At 35.4% G+C, this 23,147-nt stretch overlaps 1 protein-coding gene across 1 annotated transcript; it reads right to left on the bottom strand.

The window, feature by feature from the left end:
• Positions 1-1,386: 1,386 nt before the first annotated feature.
• SMIM7 (small integral membrane protein 7) lies at positions 1,387-22,745 on the bottom strand. The gene is made up of 5 exons (XM_053702898.1): positions 22,658-22,745; positions 22,170-22,211; positions 21,289-21,341; positions 8,687-8,777; positions 1,387-4,405 (listed from the first exon to the last, which is right to left on the bottom strand). Exons 1-5 carry the CDS (start codon positions 22,681-22,683, stop codon positions 4,390-4,392), a joined length of 228 nt encoding a protein of 75 aa, XP_053558873.1. The 5' UTR covers positions 22,684-22,745; the 3' UTR covers positions 1,387-4,389.
• Between the last annotated feature and the right edge of the window lie 402 nt (positions 22,746-23,147).

Genomic DNA, 23,147 nt, shown 5'->3' with positions numbered 1-23,147 from the left:
ATTAATGGTAGCAGAGGTACAGATAGAGAAATAAGTTTTGTAAAATTATACCATTTATACATTTGTGCTTTGTTAAATCTGACAATTTCCGAAGCGTTTTATAATCATACATTATAAATAATTTATAATTAATTTGAAACTATGCAGTCTTTACCATCACTTTAAAACATTTGCTATGCTTGGACTGTAAGCTAACCAGCGGTCACCCAATTCAAAATAGTAACACAAAAGTGTGTATTTATAAAATTTAGACACTCCAAGGTATTTTCCGGTTAGTTTTTTGACACTTTGTTTAATCCTTTTATCACCAGGGGCAGAAAATTAAATTTAGGGTTTAAAAAAACAAAAACTATTAAAATTATAAAAAATAAACTTTATTTAAATGTATATATATACACATATATACACACACACACACATACATAAAGTTTAGACAGTGAATCCACCTCGTCGACACAACCACCCAGGTGCTGTAGTGTACTTCTATAAATTAAAAACCTTACATAGCACTCAAGATTTGCAAATATTTTTAATTTGTGACGTTTCAGGGATATGTGTTCCCCTTCTTCAGACAATCAAATGTGACAAAGATTGGTGTTTAAATAGTTATCAACTTACCCCCTTCCCAATCGTGTAGAGTGAACGTTCAGCCAGACAACCGCCATCTTAGGTGGGCTCGTGCAGTGACGTGCGAGGTCATGCAATAACTGTGAGAATGTGCCTATGATGTATGTTTTTTTTCGTTGTCAAGGCAACTATGTGATACGGGACAAATGATCGATTTAACACTAGTGAACTATCATGATAGTGAATAGAATTACATGTTTGTGACCGCATGTAAATTTACACACACAAAGTCTCAGTGAGTGCCTCACTAGTTGGAGTATTATTTGTAATATATGTATATTATGAGTAAACATCACTGACAATTAACAGGGCTTGACAAAACCAGTGAGCTAAGGCACCAATATTTTTTTATTTTACACTATTCTTGAAAATAAGCAAATACTAAATAAAATTCACAAAGTGCATAAAATCATAACTCCTTTAACTTCAATGTAAACAAATCCCTATTTTCAGTTGTAGGGAATACACATAATCTGGCACTTACCTTTTTACAAACAGCCATAACTGATCTTTTTTTTTTTTAATACTATAGTACTCCATATTTTATTTCTAATATGATGGGTGAAAAGCTGTATAAATTGTGTGGGTTTAAACTCTACCAAATCAGAACACATCAGCAATAAACATTGCAAAAGAAGAAGTAGATAGAAATTGTATTTTTTTCCAGTTTCGTTTAACAAAATATTCAGATTAAGCGCTCACTCTGCTTTATTTTGTTCCCATAAAGAATTTTAATTAAAACATCACTTTACTCAGGACTGTAGGATCAATCAATAAAGTTTTATTAGTCTGTGATAAAATGGTTTTACTTGCAAAGTACTGCGTGAATTTATTTTTTATGGTCATATCTGGCATGCAAAAACAAACAAAAATAAACAGGAATTGCAAGTTCCTACGTTAATTTCTATTGCTGAATAGAAATTGATTTCTAGTAAGTTTAAACGTAATTTTTCAGTGAAAAAAACAACTCAATGAGGACACCTTGTGGTTGAAATGCAATTATTTCAATATTACCCAATATAAGCAAAGGAGAGAAATAAACAAGTTAACTTAAAGGGACATTAAATAATAACAATGCCATTTACAGTTATGTATTCAAAACAAAGATTAGCCTGAGAATATTATGCAGGTGTATTTTTCTTAAATATTAGCCGAGTATTAAATAAGTGTACATTTTTAATCTTTATAAAGTAAAGGGCACTGCCATGTTGCAATTTGTTATCATATATGTAAAAGCCTAGTCTCATTATCACCCCTGCTGGTTGGTTTTGGACATTTTTAAATACACAGATAAAGTACCTCATTGGTTTAATGCTACTTTAATTGTTTCCTCTATATTATGCCTTCTTCCCCTGAACCAACTACTCCTTCACAGAATATGCAAGGTCAAAAACAGGACAACACAAAGTAAAGGCGACATTTTTTTTTAATTATTTTTTTTTACTGGAAATAGAATTCAAAATAATTCCCATAACTATGTCACATAAACACATTGTATTTGGTTCACACTTTAACTTGAGAGGGCTTCAACACACTATAAATAATGATCTTGAGGTTTTCGTAAAGAAAAGAATTCTCAAAAGAATACACATTTAGCAATCTTTTAATCATTTTAAACCGACTCCCTTAACCATAACAGTCAATACCAAATGTTATATTATAGCCAATAAAGGTAATATTTTACAGTCACTATTTCTGTTTATAATTTTACAGACCCATACTGTTATAAAATAGGTGTATTTACATTCTACACATATTAACATTGCAAATACCACTAATGTTAATGAACCTAGACCGTAGAGAGACATTTTATACTTAAAGGGATAGTAAATCCCAAAATGTTCTTTTATGATTTAGATAGAACATACAATTTTAAAAAACTTTCCAATTTAATTCTATTATCAAATTTTCTTCATTCTCTTGTTATCCATTGCTGAAGGGAAAGCATTGCACTACTGACAGGAAGCTGAAAATATCTATTTAGCCAATCACAATAGACAAATGTGTGCAGGCACCAATTAGCAGCAGCTCCCACTAGTGTATAATATGTGAGTATTTATTTTTTAACAAGGGATACTAAGTGAACAAAGCACATTTGAAAACAGAACTGAATTTAAAAAAGTGTCTTAAAATGACATGCTCTATCTGAATCATGCAAGTTTACATTTGACTTTCCTATCCCTTTAAATGGCCTTGAAACCCAAAATTATTTTTTTTAAGATTCAGACAGAGCATACAATTTAAAAACGGTTTTCAATGTACTTGTTCTACTTACTTTGGTATGATAGTCTTTGTTACTTATATAGCGTTTAAGAAATTGGAATTTTCCTAAGCCTACATACCTGCTTTTCAACAAAGAAAACAAAGTACATGTGATCATAGAAGTAAAATTTCGATTTTTATTGTAATTTTTTTTTTTTTAATTGTACACTCTATTTGAATAATGAAAGTCAAATTTTGGGTTTTGATCTACAAAACTGAAAAGCCCCCTTCATGTAGCCATGGTGAAACCTTTATACAGTACACGGTCCCAATATTTAAAGAATACATACAAAAAAAATAGTATTTGATTGAGAAAAAATTGTTTATAAACAACAAGAGTTTAGGATACTGATATCTGACAAAAAATGGTCTTTATTCATTGTCTTAATGTACGTTTTTAATTATTTTCCCGTAAGAAATTATTAACTTCCTTAAAGGGATAGACTATCGCAATAAAAAGCTCTAATTTCATTCCTTCCTGTGGATTTAACCTGTGCAAAAAGATTAAAAACATTGACAATCTTGTGCACCAGATTCCCATTGGAGCTGGCTATTATATTAGCTTTGTAGGTTATATTGAACCACATTTTATTGACTGTTTATTTCTGTTTCTATTACACCATATGCTGTAATTTTAAATTTGTATATGTAAGGGATTTGTTTAGTAAAAAGATTGAACACATTCTTGGGGTTGTTGTTTTAAATGGAATTACAGCCCAATATGGGTATATATGCTTAGATGTTATAGAACAATCAAGCCTGATTTGACAAAGTCTCATTCATTGTACATAATATTTATCCCATTGAGCTCTTCCTAACCCATATGTACTATAGCCTCCTTTTGGCACTCCTCCTTACAAAAACATCCCCAATCTTGTGCTCCAGACAACCTGTAGTGTTGCAGGAACAGCAATGCATTGCCCCGGTAGAGCAACTCTATGTATTTGCAGGGGTTAAACAGTGAGAAATAAGCATTTGCTTACTGATAAAATGCTCTAAAAATTGAGCATTGCAACAACACAATCTTTTTAGCACAGCCGAAGTCACCACGATGTGGAATGCTCTTTTTTATAAGACAAGTGAACTGGAAAAGTGGTATCTTACTACTTATAACCACGTTTGTTAATGTATGTTAAAAACAACATTCTACAGTATTCTTAACTTAGCTTGATCCAAATAGGGACTAACATTTTAAATCAGATTTGTCATATACCAATTTGAAGGGGCGGGAAATAGTTTAAATCCACATCCTGTGCTTTTCAAGGCTTTTTTTGTATCAGACACATACGGACAATCTTTTTCATTGATAGCAACAAGCTCTGTTGCAGGTTTCTCTATGACATGAGTAGAAAGAAAAATGGTATCCTAACACAATGGACCGTGATGCTTCATCAACATGCGTGGAGATGGGGAAGGGGGAAAGATTGGTGTGCTGGCTGTGAGGAAAGCCACGTCCCAGTTCCGAACTGTCCTTGTAAATCCTAAGTAAAAACAAAACACTCATGATCCAAATAACCTGTGGGGAGAAAAAAAGAGAAAAAAAAAAAAAAGTAAAACGGATGAAAGAGAATAGGAATATATTCATCAAAAGGACATTCTGGAGGAAGTACAGCTCCACCAGTAAGGGCTTGATTTATCAAGCGACAGCGACGTACATATGCACAAGATGCCAAACTTTACTTTACTGAAAGGTTAAAATAAGAAATCATTTTGAAAAGAGATGTAGGCACGGGAGAGGAAACAATAGCATAGTGAGTAGTAACCTGCTGCTGTAGATGCACCTGGCAGTTTAATGTACCTTTAAAGGGACGCTAAAGTCAAAACTAAATTATCAGACAGAGCATGCAGTTTTAAGAGACTGTCCAATTTCCTTCCATACTCAAATTTTGCAGTCTTTTTCTATGTACACTTTCTAAGGCACCAGCTCCTACCGAGCATGTGCACAAGTCCATAGTGTCACATGATAAAGGGAGCTTGCAAATGGGGGGAGAAATAATTTGTCAGAAGAAATTTACTGATATTTATTAAGTGCAATTGCTTGGTCTTTTTATTATTATGCACTTGTTAATTGTGAAATTGTAACATTTTTAATTGTGTTTTAAGTAAAACATTTTGGACTCCAGCGTCCCTATAAAGATTAACACCATCAAGCGTGCAAACTATAAGAAACAGTGGTACCTAAACTACAGTATCAATAGTTTAAGTGTAACATTCATTCTGAATACAGTGAAAGCCAATAACAGGCTATCAATTAGCCCCCATCTGTAAGGAACTGATCAATTTACCCTGATAAACATTTTTTTTTTTTTTATCCCTGAATGCTTGTGCACATGATTCATAAATTGATGTATGAATTTATAATTTACATGAATTCTGCACAGAGTTAAAAACATGAATGTTTAAGTTTAGTTTTGTCTTATGGTAATGTCATTTGCCGTGACTGAAAAGCTAGCTTTTTTTGTGAGAACCTTTATTTTTCTCTCTTGATAAAGACGGCTGGCACTGTAGAGAGAAGAAATTGTAACTGTTGAAAAGTGCTTTTTTTTGTTTATATTAAAGAAGACTTTTGTGGAACACTGAATTACAGTGTTATTATCTGGAACGACAAACAAAGTGAGGTGATTAAATTCATATTCTGTCTGTAAGTAGCATCCTTTAGAGGCCGATTTATCAAGCTGTGGTGGACAGGGGCACTTATACGCGCCCCTGTCTGACGCAGCTCGCCTCCGGCAGACTGAATTCCCCAGGCGATATTCAGCGTTGCACATGTGCGCAATTTTACGCTCACGTGCCATCCCGCGCGGGCAGGAGCAGTCTATCTCTGACTGGGGAGATTGAAATTCACCACCTTAGAGGTGGTGAAAGGTTAGGAAAGCAGTGGTCTGATGACCGCTGTTTGTTAAATACGGCGTGCATGTTCTCTCTTATGAGAACCTGCAGTTTTAGGGGGTCAAAAGGCTTGCAAAGTCTTCAATAAATCGACCCCTTAGTGTGTTGTTGCTAATTTAACATGGCAGAAATCTCATTTATTTGAAGGTTTAAACCGAAATAGGTCAGCGTGGCTACATACCTACCAAAGAATAAAAAAATGTATCTAATTATTTATGACATAAAAATCCTTCAAAAGTCCAAACATTTGTTAAGTGATGGAAATTTGAATTTATGACGGTTATTTTACACCATAAACATATGAAAGAGCACACTAAAAGGAAAGCAATAATACATATAAGGTTACAAGGTTTAAGGTTTAAAATTGCATTCTCTATCTGAATCATGAAATAAATATTTTGGGTTTCATGTCTATTTAAAGAAACAATTTATTTGTATCTTATTTAAAAAAAGACTGCCCAGGTACACAGTAAAATATTTAATTATTACATTTTCTATGTTATTATATTACTACTTGAAAGTTTCCCTCAAACCTTCTATTAAAAACATACCCTGAAAATCTATAGACCACCCAAGAAATCCTACAGATGATATTGTCCATTGCCAAAGAAAGCTGTTTTATTAATATAACATTACAGTTTTCTTTTTTTTTTTTTTTGTTCAAAAAGAAAAAAAGAAAGAGACCTCAAATATTCCAGTTAATGTAAAATGGCTGATAAGTACTGCCCGCTGAGGCCCCTTACCGAATTGGTACAAAATGCTCAAGGTCAGCCAATGAGCCTTAGCAAGAAGTACCTATCAGCCAATGAGGAAGTACATATTGATAGTTGGAGGTATATCTCAATACTTAAAGAGACATGAACCCCACATTTTTTGTTTAATGATTCAGATAGAGAATACAATTTTAAACAACTTTCTTATTTACTTCTATTATCTAATTTGTTTTATTCTCTTGGTATCATTTGTTAAAGGAGCAGCAATACACTACTGGTTTCTAACTGAACACACGGGTTAACCAATGAAAATCGGTATTTATATGCAGCGACCAATCAGCAGTTAGAACCAAGGTTCTTTGCTGCTGATGAGCTTGCCTAGATAAACCTTTCAGCAAAGGATAACAAGAGAAGGAAGCAAATTAAATAATAGAAGTAAATTAGAAAGTTGTTTAAAATTGTATTCTCTATCTGAATCATGAAAGAAAAAATGTTGGGTTTCATGTCCCTTTAAAGTTTTTTCTTTCTAGAAATATTATATATATATATATTTATTTTCTATGGGTAAGATAACAGCAATAGTCCTGATAAGGTATCGCAGTGTTAAAACAGTATTTGAAGCAAAAAAAAAAAAATGAGATTTTGCATATCTAATTTGCATATCTTACCCAGAATCCTCTTGTGCATTGGAAACAATGTATGTGGAGTTTTACTGGGGAAAAAGCAAGTGGGGAACCTGCCTAGATGTGCTAATTTTCTATGCAAAAATTTGTATTTATTAACTTTTGAGACATGGAGGATTTTAATCTCAGATTTTTATCTCCCCCATAATTTTAATGAAATATATATATATATATATATATATATATATATATACACATACATACACACATACAATATATATATATATATATATATATATATATATATATATATATATATATATATATATATATATATATATATATATAATATATATATATATATATATATATACACACACACACACACACACACACACATATACACACACATATATATACACACACACACAAAATAAAAAATTACACCCTCTCAGATCTCCTATACGAAGATCTAAAAAAAAAAATCTTTAGAATATATGGATTGTCACAAGACTAGAGATAATGTATACAAAATGTGTCTCCTTTAAATAAATAAATAAAAAAATATGACTGTACTCTTCACCCGAGTCACCAGTAAAAGTCAACCCAAAAAGATAATTCTTTAGTCCCTAGTAGAAATGCCAAACAAAATCTGGAGGTATTAAAATGTGCACTATTGTATTTAAATTTACCTTTACTTCAATAAAAAAAGATACTTAAAGGGGCAGTAAACCTTTCAAAATAATGTAATATAATTCTGCACTATTATCTTAGCGCTAACTTTATACTTTAAAGTATTGCAGGCATATTTTATTAAAAAAAATCATTTTTCAGACCGCCGCTCACTGCTCTACTGAGCGGGTCTGGCTTTTTGTCTAAGCGCATCTGGGCAGCTGTCTAGTCACAGCCCGGCCAGATCGCGCCATTACACTCAATGTAGCTCGTTCCTGCTCTATGTGCAGAATTATATTACTGTACATTATTTTGTAGGTTTACTGCCCCTTTAAAAAAATAAATAAATATGCAGATCAACAGAAATGTGCGTTTGGTTTCCTACACATAGTTAAAGTCAGCTCAGAAATGGCAATACAGAGCAAAATATGGTTTGTGATTTTTGTAGCTACACACATATGCCAACCCTGATTGGCTCAGTGGCCATGTCCCTCTGGAACTGACTTTAGCTATGTGTTAAGCACATGGAGAATTATAATTCTTGCACTATTGCTTGCAGATAACTAAAGCATTTTATGTCCCATTAAAGGAAGAGAAGCCTCAGTGTGGTGATAGTAGGACAGGTCTTCAAAAGCACATGAGAAGACATCAGATGTGCTAAATGTTTTACTTTTGAGAAATTAGCATTTTGTTTTTTAAACAGAAGCATCACTTTGCTTTAAAAAGAAGATTCTGGGACAAAAAACAAAAGCTAACCAACACTGGTCTCCCCTCTAAGAGCCTATTTGAAACCAGTGAAGAAATTGTAAGATAAATATACATCATGTAACTAGTTACTCTTACAGCCATTTAAATCAGCTTTATTTTTATTTTTTTAATGGTGTCAAAAGGGATACTCACACAATCATACAAAACATCATAAAAATATTCCACAAGGCAATGAAAATCCGAAAGTATCTAAGGCTGAGTAAAAATTCTCGGATGTTATCTCCTGCAGGGGAAGAAAAACAAAACAAGTCAGTTTTTACAGCATTTCTAATGAGGAAGCTACATGCTGCAGCAACACATGAGGTTGCAATGTAGAAATAGAGAAAGCATTTAGAGATATTCCGGCACTCCAATAGGTAAAACAAAGTTCTTTATTGGATAGATGCCATAAAAACATGGAAAAAGAGAGGTAGCCCTAGTAAAAACAAGAAAGGAAAAGGAGAAGAAAGACCCCCTGTGACATCATAAGCGTTTCATGCTGCTAAGGCACTTGTTCACTGATGTAAAATATGAACATATGTGCATGAGCTGAGAATGCTAGCCACTTTGGGTTGAAAGGGGAGGTCATAAAATATTTAATAGTAACGTATTGCAATCTGTGCAGAATATTTTAAACTGTTTAGACACTTTCTTTGTCTCGTTTAAAAAGACAAACACAAAAATGGATTCCCCCAAAATGTCTAATAATGCATAGTTCAATAAAAATTTTATATCATTTCCTTACTTATTTTAACAGCTTTTCCATCAAATGTTATATTTTACATTGCTTCCAAGATGCTGGAATAGCTTACTGAGAAAGGAGAAACTATACTATACAGGCCTTTCAAGGACTATGTCACACTGGACTGCACAACAATACAAAATTGCTAATAAAATCTCAGTTTTAAAAGATTTCTTTTGTATGCAGATAATTTACAATGCAGTGTGTATTTGTGGATATAAAACATTAATGTCCATTTAAGGGTTCCGTGTTTAAACCATGTGTGAAGTATGATAGACAAGTTAGCGGAGTTTAACTGCTTTAATCTTTGTTTTTTATTTCGTAATGGAGTCTCCACTCTGTAGTACCTTCCTAATAAAAACTTATCTGTGATGTTTTCTGTGCTCACTTTTGAAATATATAACTTGAATATTATCATAGCTTATTGTTATCCTTAGTTTTTTTAAGAGGCAGTAAACATAGATATTGAAAGGGACAGTAAGCACCAAAAATGTTATTGTTTAAAAAGATAGATAATCCCTTTATTTACAATTCCCCAGTTTTCCATAACCAACACTGTTATATTAATATTTTGACCACTGTGATAACCTTGTATCTAAAGCCTCTGCAGACTGACCCTTATTTCAGTTCTTTTGACAGACTTGCATTTCAGGCAATTAGTGGTGACTCTTAAAGGGATGCTAAACCCAATTTTTTTCTTTCATAATTCAGATAGACCATGCAATTTTAAGCAACTTTCTAATTTACTCCTATTATCAATTTTTCTTTGTTCTCTTGCTATCGTTATTTGAAAAAGCAGAAAAGTAAGCTTAAGAGCCTAAATGTTGCCACCAATCAGCAAGTGCTTCCCAAATGCTGAACCAAAAATGGAACGGCTGCTAACCCTACATTTCTGCTTTCTCAAATAAAGATTGCAAAAGAATAAAGAAAAGTCAATAGGAGTAAAATCAGAAGGTTGCTTAAAATTGCATGATCTATCTGAATCGTTGAAGAAAAAAATGTGGGTTTGGTATCCCTTTAACGCCACAGGCGTGAGCACAATGTTATCTATGTGGCACACATGAACTAACGCCCTCTAGCTGTGAAAACTGTTTTATATATGTATATATATTTAATTTTATTTTTTAACTCTAAATTTAATTTCACATAAAATATTAAATTATGCATAGTTAAATTCACTATCAAATTTGTATCATGTCTGCTTTTCCTGTAAGTAAAGAACACTAGAAAACAGCTAAAAGTAATATGAACATCTCTTAGGAAGTAGCAATCTTTTCCTGTAATTTAAAATGGACAGTTCACTTGATTTTTTATTGTTTAAAAACATAAATGCCTTTAGTACCCATTCCAAAGTTATGCATAAACATTGTTATTTTAATATGCTTTATAACCTCTAGGTTTGTCTGTTTCTAAGCCCCTGCAGGTCGCTTCTTATCTCAGTGCTTTTTATTAGCTATTTAAAAGGGACAGTCTAGTCAAAATTAAAACTTTCAATTTACTTTTATAATCAAATTTGCTTTGTTCTCTTGGTATTCTTTGTTGAAAGCTAAACCTAGGTAAGTTCATATGCTAATTTTTAAACCGTTGAAGACTGCATCTTATCTCAGTGCATTTTGACATTTTTTTACAGCTAGACAGTGCTAGTTCATGTGTGCCATATAAATAACATTGTGCCATATTCTGCATTTGCTGTAACATGATTTTATGTTTCTAAGCCCCTGCAGGTCGCTTCTTATCTCAGTGCTTTTTATTAGCTATTTAAAGGGACAGTCTAGTCAAAATTAAAACTTTCAATTTACTTTTATAATCAAATTTGCTTTGTTCTCTTGGTATTTTTTGTGAGCTAATGGTTTGAACTGTTCTCCAATCAGCAACCTATCCCTATGGCACTTTTATTGTAGCTAGCTACAAAAGTAAGTTAAAGTGCATCTTCATTAGAAGTGATCAATTAAAGTTAATCTAAAATATCACTAACATTCAGAATCTGATTATAAAAAGTAGAATGTTTACAATCAATTTAATGTTACAATTTGCTTTCTATATCATCCTATATTTGATGTTGCCATTTAACATATTTAAAGGACCATTAAAATCAGCATTTCAACAACGCATAAAAGGTTTCATTATTGAAAGGAAAACATTGTAATATAAATTCATTATTTATTTTGCTTCCTTTTGCTGTAAAATACATCTGAATATTGTGCTTTTTACACTTTCTCCCAGGGATGCTTCGGCTAATACTTTTAGCTAATTTAGCGGTTATATTTTGTTTAAGTCCTCCATAACATTCTCTGTACCCATTTGTTCTTTTAAGGTGAATTATCAGTTTTGCATCAACAAGCATGATAGGAGAAGCATTATTTGCAATAACAGCGAGATACTAGGTAGGTGTTAATATTATTTTGTGTATATATAAATCTATATTTATATTTAGATATTAGATAGAGATTAAAAAGGAATATATGCCTGGTTATTTAAATATCTATTATATAAATTATTACTTGGTAACTAAGCTGAATCAGTACTAAATCACCTTAAAATGATTGTAAATCCTAGTGTTTGAAAAGCTAGAATTTACCAGCACTAAAAAAAAAAATATATATAATATTAAAAATGGGACCTTCAGTATGTTAAAAGTACATTTTCTTTGTGGCAGTCTCCTTGCTAAAGTAAGCGGCACATGACAGAACTCCTTTTTCCAATGAGGTGTCGTTTCCACCTCTCAGCCAAAAGCCATGCACTTCTATTTGCGGAGAGGTGAAATTGTCACCTCATGAGGGGTGGGAGTTATGCTGTGGGCACCAGAGCCGCATAGTTTAGCAAGGAGGCTACTGCAAAGAAAAAGTACTTTTAACATAGCTCAAGCTTGAAGGTTCCATTTATTTTTAGAGCTGGTAAATCCTAGCATGTTTTAAAATACCAGGATTTACCATCACTTTGAGAGAAAACAAGAGTGCAGGCTACCCTAGTCTCTTTCCTTAAATGCACATGTGCAAACTGGGTTCATGATATATATGCATATTAGTTTTTGATTGGTTAGCAAGGGTTTCATTTTGTTCAAATAATTTATCAGAATCCGGTCTCATTTCTTCTCATTAATGGTATGGTGTCTCCTAAGATAACTCTTCAGAGAGGAACAAGACAGGGTTGCCCCCTCTCCCCACTTCTGTTTAACATTGTTCTTGAACCACTGGCAACTAAGTTGCGGGAGGTTCTACCTGGGATTCCACTTGGTAGTCAAAATCTAAAAATATTGCTTTATGCAGATGACATTTTATTATTTTTGAATAAAACTGCTGATATAATCCCTAAGGTAACCTACGTGCTAAATGAATTTAGCTCTTTTGCAGGTTATAAAATCAATATGGAGAAGAGTGAACTTATGTGGCTCGGGAATCAATCTACAGAACAACCTAATACAATGTTTTGTATAGTCAATGCTATCAAATATCTTGGTCTAGAAATCCATAAAAATCCAAAACAGTGGTATCAGGCAAATTTTGGATTGCTTTTCCAGAAGATCCAAAGGGATCTAGAGTTATGGGCTGCCTTCCCTTTATCCATTACAGCTTCTATCAATTTGATCAAAACTATAATTTTCCCAAGAGTTTTATATCCTCTTCAAAACCTGCCGCTTATTATACTATACTAAATAAAGATTTGAAGAATTTGGCATCATGGTTTTCCAAATTTATTTGGAAATCCAAAAAACCCTGCATATCTCTTAATAGACTGTCTCAAAAATATACTGCTGCTGGGTTAGCTCTTCCTAACATCAGACTATATAATTGGGCCTCGTTAATTAAACTTGCTATTGATTGGATTTCTCAGACTAATTTGGTCACTTCTTTTGATGTTGAATCATTTATGATAACTCCTTGGTCGTTGAAGGCCCTTTTACATTGTCCTCTGCATATCTTGCCTTGGAGAGTATCTACCCTTCTTTCATTCAGGAATATAATTGTGGTATGGCATAAGTTCTGTAAATTACTTAGAATTGATTCTTCCTTCTCCGAATTTCTGCCTATTAGGAGGAATCCTCTATTTTTACCAGGAATAGACCAAAAATGTTTTCAAGAATGGCAGCTTAAAGGTCTCCATTATGTCCATAAATTATTAAATAATGAATTTCAGGTACTTCCATGGGAAATCATCCTTGAACAGTTTTCTCTGCCAAGGACGAATCGGTTTGCATATTTCCAAATACGACACTTTATTGGTTCTCAAAAATAGCAGACGTCTAGTAGGACCGATTGGTCCGAGGTTAAGATCTTTATCCAAAAATATATAGCTGGGGATGCTTTCTTTTTATTTAATCTATGATATTATGCTCACTAAGCAAGGTATATTAGAGGAGGATAAATTGATTAATTTCTGGCTACCATCTATTCCAACAATAGATCGAGAGAAGATATCTAATAGTCTCTCTCTAGTGGCCAGATACCCTGTGGCAGTCAGCTGGAAAGAATCTCAAATTAATAAATAACTATTATATATCGCCAGCTAAACTGTTTAAATTTTATCCAAATAAAGTCTTTATGTGTGAGCATTGATCTTATATTAGGGCGGATCTTCTGCATATGTTATGGTCCTGTCCTAAAATACGTCAATTATGGCAGAAGGTCCAATTTTAGTTTAATAGAGTCTATGAAAGTACTTTCTCTTTTTCTCTGGAAGATATAGTTTTACTATTTCCTAACCCTAGGGATTGTGCAAGAATACGGATTTTAAATACTATTATATTAATAGTGAGATATAATATCTTTAAAAAATGGATAACGAAGGCGGAGCTTGGCCAAGCAGGCAAATGGCCGCATAGTCACATCGCTCCGGCACAGCAGTAAGACCTGTCACCTTTAAAACAGTGTCTAACACTTTTAATCAGCAGCAAACAGTGGCTTAACAACTAAAACCCCAAATGTGAGCAAGCTTGTAACCGGGAGAGACCGGACCCGCATGCAATTCTACAGAAAGCAGGAGCAACGGAGCGCTCCGTCGCCATCTTTAATCATTTACAACTGCGACGGCAAGGGATCTCTCGCAGCACACGATGATCGGAGACCCGATGGGGTAAGAGCTCACATCAGATTGTACACGAAAGGCTCCACACAAGCCTTACACAGGAGAGGACATGATACAACTAAACCCACTAAATATATAACACGCTAAACAGACGAATCCCAAGGTCAGCGATCAAATGATCCGCACAGTAGTGGAAAACAATCCGCTAATGAGGTAAACAGAACAGTTATTTACAAACCAAAATCAAGAAATACAGCAAAACTGCCTCAAAGATATTAATGAACAGCGCTGACCAGAAAATAACGCACAGCACTGAACATCTGGCATAAAATACAGCATACGACACCAGGCCTAAGCAGAGCGCTGCATCACAAGCTTCCTAGTTGCTCACACTGAGTTTTCTAAACTAACCTTCTGCAGCAGCCATGACATCCAAGAACAAAGGCAAAGGGGACAAAAATCCTAAAGGTCAGTCGCAGACCAACACACTGGTAAGCTCTTTTTTCCAATCCAACGCATCAGACACACAAGAATCAAACCCCACAGACTGCACTTTACAGAATGATCCAATATCTTCTCCTGATTACATGATACAACTTAAACAGGACATAGCCAAGCTACCATCCAAAGAAGATTTTGAATCTCTCAAATCTCTCATAACAAGAGAACTATCCTCACTACGCAGAGACATGACAGAGATGGGAGAGAGAATAGTAACAGTTGAAGAAACACAAGACACAACTACAGAAGCTGTCTGCTCATTATACAACCAAACCAGTACACATGAAAGCAAACTAGAAGCCCTACAAGAAAAGATAGAGGACCTAGAGAATAGGGGACGAAGGAGTAACCTCCGCATTAGGGGCATACCTGAGCTAATTAAACCAACAGACCTATTGGAATATTTACAAGGACTTTTCCGTCAAATACTGGGAAACCAGCAGGCCCCACCGATAGAAATAGAAAGAGCCCATAGAACTCTTCGTCCCCCACCACCACCTAATGCTCCCCCCAGGGACATTATCCTCAAATTCCTCAGATTCAACGACAGAGAAGCTATCTGGCAGAAAGCCAGATCCTCTCACACAATCACATATCTGGACCATGAGCTACAGATTTACCCGGACCTGAGCCCCAGCACCATACAAAAGAGAAAAGAAACCCGCTTCATCACCTCTATACTGCAGGACAGAAACATCAAATATCGCTGGGGATTCCCCTTCAGCTTAATTGTACCGCATGAAGGATCTACAATCATTTACAAGGGTGTACAAGACCTTGACAAGCTTTCCAAAGGACTGGGAATCCCCTTGAAACTTCCTGGTCCACCTTCTTCATCTGAAGGCCCTCAACCCTCAACTGCTCATACTCCATTCTCAAGCCTGCAGAAAACAACTTGGAACAAAGTTCAGTCCCTTAAGAAGCGAAAAGAAAATACGAACATTTCTCCTGCATCATTAAGAGACTGACCAAGACAAGTACCTTATTTGAACTGTCCACCTTGGGTAAGACCCTGAAATGTAAAACTTGTCACCAATATTAGTCAGAAACTAGTACAATACCTGTTTAGTTACATGCTAGTTAAGCTAAGCAAAATGTTATTTCTTGTTGATATGTTCTTTCTACTATAACCCTATAAGGGTCTTTCTAATTTTAGAAAGGTTTTGGTTGATAGCCATTAGTATAATTAATCACATTGTTATTCTTATGTTTAATACTTGCATTCTTGCTGCTGTAAAACCTCAGATTGAAATCAAAAGAATTTCAATCTTCCCTCTGGCTTCTGGCCATTCCCCCTCCCTAGTTAACTATCCTACCCCCATTGATTATCATTTAAGTATAATGAATCATACTGTAATGTTCATATTGTTCATGCCTATAAATGTACAATGCATATGCTCCTTTTATTTTATACATCAATACTGGTTCCTATACCGCCCAGGCCTGAGAAATAGTCTAACACTGTCTTCACACACCCTACACAGCGTATTACCATCAAGGATAAATTATTATGAGTAAAAACAAAACTCATAACAGACAACTATCTTTCCTAACGATTAATGCTAAGGGCCTAAATAACCCGCACAAAAGAAACATTGTTATACGAGATATCAAACATAAAAAAGGGGACTTGATATTTATACAAGAATCCCACTTCTTAAAGGGCCACGAACCTAAAACTTTCTTTTATAAATTCGGTCCCTCATATTACTCCCCAAACAGCTCCAAAACTAATGGAGTTGGGATTTTAATAAAAAAGGGTATACCCTTTCAACTACTCGATTCACATAAAGACACGGAAGGGAGATATATAATATTAGTGGGGAAACTATTTAACACCATCACCACCTTAGTAAGTGCTTATGCCCCAAACACTAGACAAGACAAATTCATAACCTCCCTAACTGGAAAAATCTTAGAGGTGGCCAAGGGTATGTTAATACTAGGTGGAGACCTTAATGTCTCACTAGACCCGTACCGGGATAACTCAAATCACACCTCTTCAACACCACATAAAGCACTGTCTGTCATAAAACAACGCTTACGAGATTTGGCGCTACATGATGTCTGGAGAATACATCACCCTGAGACAGACGATTTTACATTCTTTTCCCATCCACACTCACGCTTCTCTCGAATAGACTACATACTAACTGATGTAACTACTCTCTCATTTATTACACAATCATCCATTATCCCCGCGACCTGGTCAGACCACTCTATAGTTTCCTGCTCAATACTATGGCCCTCAGCTTCCCCTTCTACTTACATATGGAAAATTAACGAGGAACTATTAGACCTCCCACTATATAATGACAAAATTCAAAAAGCCATAAAAGAATTCTTCGACTTTAATATTAACTCGATACCCTCATTTCAGACTATCTGGGAGGCACATAAGGGGACTATACGAGGTGAATTAATGAGCATGCACTCCCACTATAAAAAACAGCAAAGACAACTGCTACATGACTCCTTGAATAAAGCAAATGATCTAGAATCACAACTTAAAAGAACACCTAACAACCCACAGTTAGCTAAGAATTTACAAGAGACAAAACTGATAGTGAATAACCTTCTAGATAAAGAATGCAAAGCTTTTGCCTTCAAACTCAAGCAGACACATTACGAAGGAGACAATAAATGCAGTAGGCTATTTGCCCGCAAATTAAAACGTAAAGCCCAACGTGCCTACATTCTCACAATAAAGTCCCCTAACAAAACACACCATGACACTTCAAACATCGCTGAAGCCTTCCGTTCTTACTACGAACAACTATACAACCTGACTACGAAATCTACAGACTCACATCCACATAACTCAGAGCCCGATGTATCCCTCATTGACAAATATTTATCAGATGTGAAACTCCCAGAACTGACAGAAGAACAACAAACTTTCCTTCAAAACCCCTTTACCCTGCTTGAAATTAAAAAAACCATAAAAGACCTCCCCACGGACAAAGCCCCAGGCCCTGATGGCTACACTAACTATTACTATAAAAAATACATAGATCTCCTTTCCCCACACCTTCTCTCTCTCTTTAACTCAATAACTCCGGAGAACCCTTTCCCCACTCGGACACTGGAAGCTTTCATCTCTATTATACCAAAACCTGGAAAAACCCCTGAATATGTCGAAAACTATAGGCCAATCTCACTCCTAAATACAGACCTAAAAATATACGCTAAAATCCTTGCAGTAAGACTAAACACAGTACTACCACAATTAATTGAGAATGACCAGGTTGGATTCGTACCAACCAGGGAAGCAAAAGACAACACTGTCCGGGTTATACAACTTATAGAATATGCTACACACAAAAACATCCCGCTCTTGGTTCTGTCGACCGACGCGGAGAAAGCGTTCGACCGCGTTGGTTGGCAGTTTCTGAGAGCGGTATTACGAAAAATGGGAGTGGGGCAAGACTTTATTAATCGGGTGTTTGCCATGTACTCTACTCCAACAGCCAGGGTTCGCATAAATGGTTCCCTTTCGGCCCCATTTCATATCACAAACGGCACACGACAGGGCTGCCCTCTTTCCCCACTGCTATTCGCCTGCGTAATAGAAATACTAGCACATAAAATACGAAATCACCCCCTAATAACAGGTATACAAATACACAACTCACATCACAAGATTATGTTATACGCTGACGATGTACTGTTCTGCATCACTAACCCCCAAACCACTATACCGCACATCATACGTCAGTTAGACGAATTTAGCATTGTATCTAACTTTCTAATTAATAAAACGAAATCAGAAATCATGAACATTAATGTCTCACCGACGGATATAGCTCTAATCAAACATATATGCCCATTTCGCTGGCAAACAAGCTCCCTCAAATACCTAGGTATCCAACTCACGCCTTCCCCAGATCACCTTTTTACTCTAAATTACAAACCACTCCTTAAGGAGATTATTACAGATCTTTCCTCCTGGAAAAGGAAACATATCTCATGGCTAGGGAGGATCAACGTAATCAAAATGAACATCCTTCCGAGACTCCTCTACCTCTTTCAAACTCTACCCATCCCCCTCCCTACAAACTACCTCAACACCCTGCAATCAAACATCTTAGACTACATTTGGCTCAACAATAGAGCGAGAATTAGCAAAAAGATAATGTTTCTCCCCATACACATGGGAGGTCTTGGGGTCCCCGATTTTCATAGATATAGACAAGCTACCTTTTTACAACGAATCATAGACTGGTGCTCGAACCTACATGACAAAACATGGGTGCAATTAGAACACGACATGACACAAAACCTACACCTGGGCCAACTATGCTGGTCGCCAAGGGACAGAGATAGATTCCTAAAATCCACCACACAAATAATATCGGAAACCTTCAGAGTCTGGGACAGGGTTCTGACTGAGTGCCCCAATTTATCGACAAAATTCTCACCTTTGACACCGTTGACACACAATAACGAATTCCGACCTGGCCTTTCAATGATGACTAGGCTTGCGGGTAGCTCCGTCAGATCCTTACAGATTCACCACTTGGGAAATGAACAACACTCCCCTAGCATCGAGGAACTGGTCTCTGAGGGCTTCTCCGTCCTTGGAGACTGGTTCTTCTACAGACAGTGTCAATCATATATCACATCTCACCCACAATCCAATAACATGATCAGGTCAATGACATCCTTCGAATCCATTTGCCATAAAAACACCCCAACCAGACACGCTCTATCTATTACACATTCCCTCCTATCACAACAACCGCACGGAGCTCTGCCATACTACATAGACAGATGGAATTCTGAATTAGGAATAGAAATCACATATACAGATGCCTTGCAAATTTTCACCAATATAAAGAAAACCTCAATCTCCTGTAAATTCGTTGAGCTTAATTTAAAAATACTTCAAAGATGGTACCTAACCCCAGAACGATGTAAAAAAATATATAAACTCAAATCAGCTCAATGCTGGAGATGTGGGTCTGGGGAGTGCCACATGTCCCACATATGGTGGCAATGCAGTAAATTAATACCTATCTGGAACGAGGTAGCTCAGGAGTCTAGTAAAATACTAGGAATACCCACTCCCTTAGATCCTTGCTTATGGCTCTTTAACAAGACCCCGAGAAAACTCTCTACTCCACTAAAAAAATTATTTCATATCCTGAGCAACAGTTTTAAAATTCTGATTGCAAGGAACTGGAAGTCAGATAAGATCCCCTCCCTGGCACACTGGCTCTCAGAGTGCTATCGCACTATATCTCTGGAAGAATATTTTTATATGAAAAATAAAAACACAGACTTATATGCTCAGATGCTTTTTGTATGGGAAACTTACATACACTCCTATTCTAAGTAACTTAACAAGCCCTAGAAAAGAAAAAATCTCAGGTAAACCCTTAGCAATGCTAGAGAAACATGCAGGTCTGGACGGTATACCTTATTGTACAACGACTTCCTCTCTCAACGTTGATGTTTATTGTAACAATACTTGAATTTCCCTTTCCTCCCCCCTCCATCCCCTCTTTCTATACCCCCACAAAAGTAAGACGCAAAATGACTCACGAATGTAATTGATTTTATTTTGTATGTTTATCTTTATGTAAAAGCTTGAATTTCAATAAACTTTTGAAACTTTAAAAAAAAAAAAAAAAAAAAAAAATGGATAACGAAGAGCTCACCCAGTTTGTCACAAGTCTTTAGGGATATTCAAGCTCAGATTATTTTTGAATCTTTCCATCTCCATCAGGTATCTGAGAAAAGAATCAAAAAGTTCTTGGTAGGATGGGCTTCTATAATTAAGACATACCGTTGCTGTCTACAAGGGCAGATCCGGTCTGCATTTGTAGCTTCTATGAGCTTTGCTGAAATGGTTCTACATCAGGTATTTTCATATACATAGATAAAAAACAGTAGGGAAATTGAAGACCCTTCGATAAGGGTTGTGATTTCGATCTCCCACGGACTCTGTGAGGAAGTTTTCAGTTCTTCTTTTCCCTTTCTTCCCCCTTGGTTGTGGTTTTTTTTTTTCTCTTTTGTTTTCTTTCCATGTTGTGCCGATATTATTTTATGTATATAGGATGAAAATTAGCCAGAATTTCACAGCACTTATCAAGCAAATCAATAAGGGCTTGCAAGACAGGAAATTGTATAAGGTGTTTTTACCTGATGTATATGTTCTAAAGATATGACTGTCCTGTGTGACCGATTATTATGATTTATGTTTTTTTTTTTTTTATGCTTGGCTATTGCTTAATAAAGATTTTTTTTTTTTTTTAAAAAAGCAAGGGTTCTTTTGTTCTAGGGCAGTGAAAAGAAAAAACATAAAATGCTCATTTGACAAAATAAAGCTGGCATTATTACAAAGTTCTTCTCAGATATGAAAATATATTTAATGATTTTGCACACAAAAAAAAAAAAAAAGTTTCTACAATCTTTTTAAAGCAATCTGTATAAATTATACCCCATAACAAAATGTTCTACCAATGTTGCTCAAATTTGTTTTTACCTGTGGTGGCTTCTGATGATTCATCTCCAAATCCTTGGGACTCCTTTTTCTTCCTATCAACAGCAGAAGAGGAAAATAACAAAATACCATTTCATGTGCTGAGCAAACCAATTTAGTCCATATTAGCCACAGATAAAAAAAACTTTTTTTTATTAAAGTGTAAATGGCTGGGCATATCTGAAGTTGCTAAAATGGTCAGTTATCTGCATTAAAAGTGGCAGGAAACTTTTCAAATAAAATTTTGTAAATGAATAATAATTGAGCAACATCATAATTATTTGAGCATTTGTCTTTTTTTTTTATTCTTAATCATTAAACTGTACCTATTTACTTTGCTCCTGGAAGCTTTAGCCAGCCGCCCCAGCAGTTGAACAGTTCCTAAATGCAGATTTACAGCCCCTAGGAAGCCTGCCACCCGCCCGTTTTCTCTGCCTGTACTGCCCAGTCATGATGCTATCTACCTGACTTCCCCAAGCAGACATACTGCACATGCTCAGTACCCCTACATTCTGTATGTACTTGTTGAAGGACAGAACTCTGCATGCGCAAGGATGTCTGCTTGGGGAGGCAGAGTAGCCCTTTACCTGACTGAACAGTCAGCTGAAGATTTTGGGAGGAGAATATATAGCAGGAGGTAGTTGTAGAAGCCTTGCAGATAGTGTTTTTAACAGTAAAAAAAAAAAATGTTGGGAGTAACATTGAAGCCAGAGTATTACTTTACACACAACATTGATTTGTGGCCTTTAATTTTCATATATATATATATATATATATATATATATATATATATATATATATATATATATATATATATATATATATTTATTTTTTTACTATCCCTTTAAGACTTAATAAGATTAAGTCTATTCCTATAAACTTACAGTTTGAAATTTAGCACAGCACCTGCATTCATCAGCAAGGTCCTAGAGTTGGGAAGAAATAAAGCAATGGTGAAACCTGTCATTTTATCATAGCAACATTATAGAAAGTAAATTCGTAAAAACAAAATAAAAAAATATATATACAGTATAATTTAAATGCACTTTAATCAAGTGATACGGTTTGTAAATCTAAAGCCCAATTTGTTCTCATAATTAATTACCTGCTTCAACACAGATATAACTATTTCCCCATGCAAAAACCACACTAGCCAGGCTCTGTGTGATTATAATGCGAACTCAAACACAATGCCACAAAAACAACAAACATAGAAAATACATGACACTCGTACTTTATAGCCTGACACTACCGTGTACCGTTCACCAGTAACCAGTCTGACGTCACCACAAAGCCAGCTCACCATACATACAATTACACTACTATAACATTTTCTGATCACGCTATAAGCGTAAAAGTCACAGGTTCTTACCCAAACAACAGCAAGTCCCCGATCATGATATCGCCACCTCACCTGCAGCATACACACTTCCGGTATCCGGGTCACAACAAATCCAAGACAACCAATCAGGGGCTGCTGGATCCCTCATGTGACCAGAGAAGCTGTTGTGGCAGCATGACGTAGGCAAGCATGAAGCATTGTGCCTGTGACGTAATTATACAAGGAGACCTTTAGTTCGGTTTAGCCCTCTTCAGCATTTTCTATTTTATTTTAATCAATGAATCCTAGGGCACTTACGCCACAACACTTTATCTTTTTAGAAAACGTTTTCCATAGTGTTACATGGAAACTGTAGAGCTTGGAAACAGCGATATGTGTTAACGGTTAAAAACATTTATTTAATTGTGTTCATTTGCATATCCCAGTTACGTCATAAAAGGTGTCATCACAGAAGAATACAAACCGCTGGGTCCCTTGCTTCCTAGTTATATTTAAGTTTCAGGAAGTTATTGCTTTCATA

Source organism: Bombina bombina, chromosome 2, assembly GCF_027579735.1.
Source record: "Bombina bombina isolate aBomBom1 chromosome 2, aBomBom1.pri, whole genome shotgun sequence".
NCBI lineage: Eukaryota > Metazoa > Chordata > Amphibia > Anura > Bombinatoridae > Bombina > Bombina bombina.
This window is presented reverse-complemented; position numbering and strand designations above follow the sequence as displayed.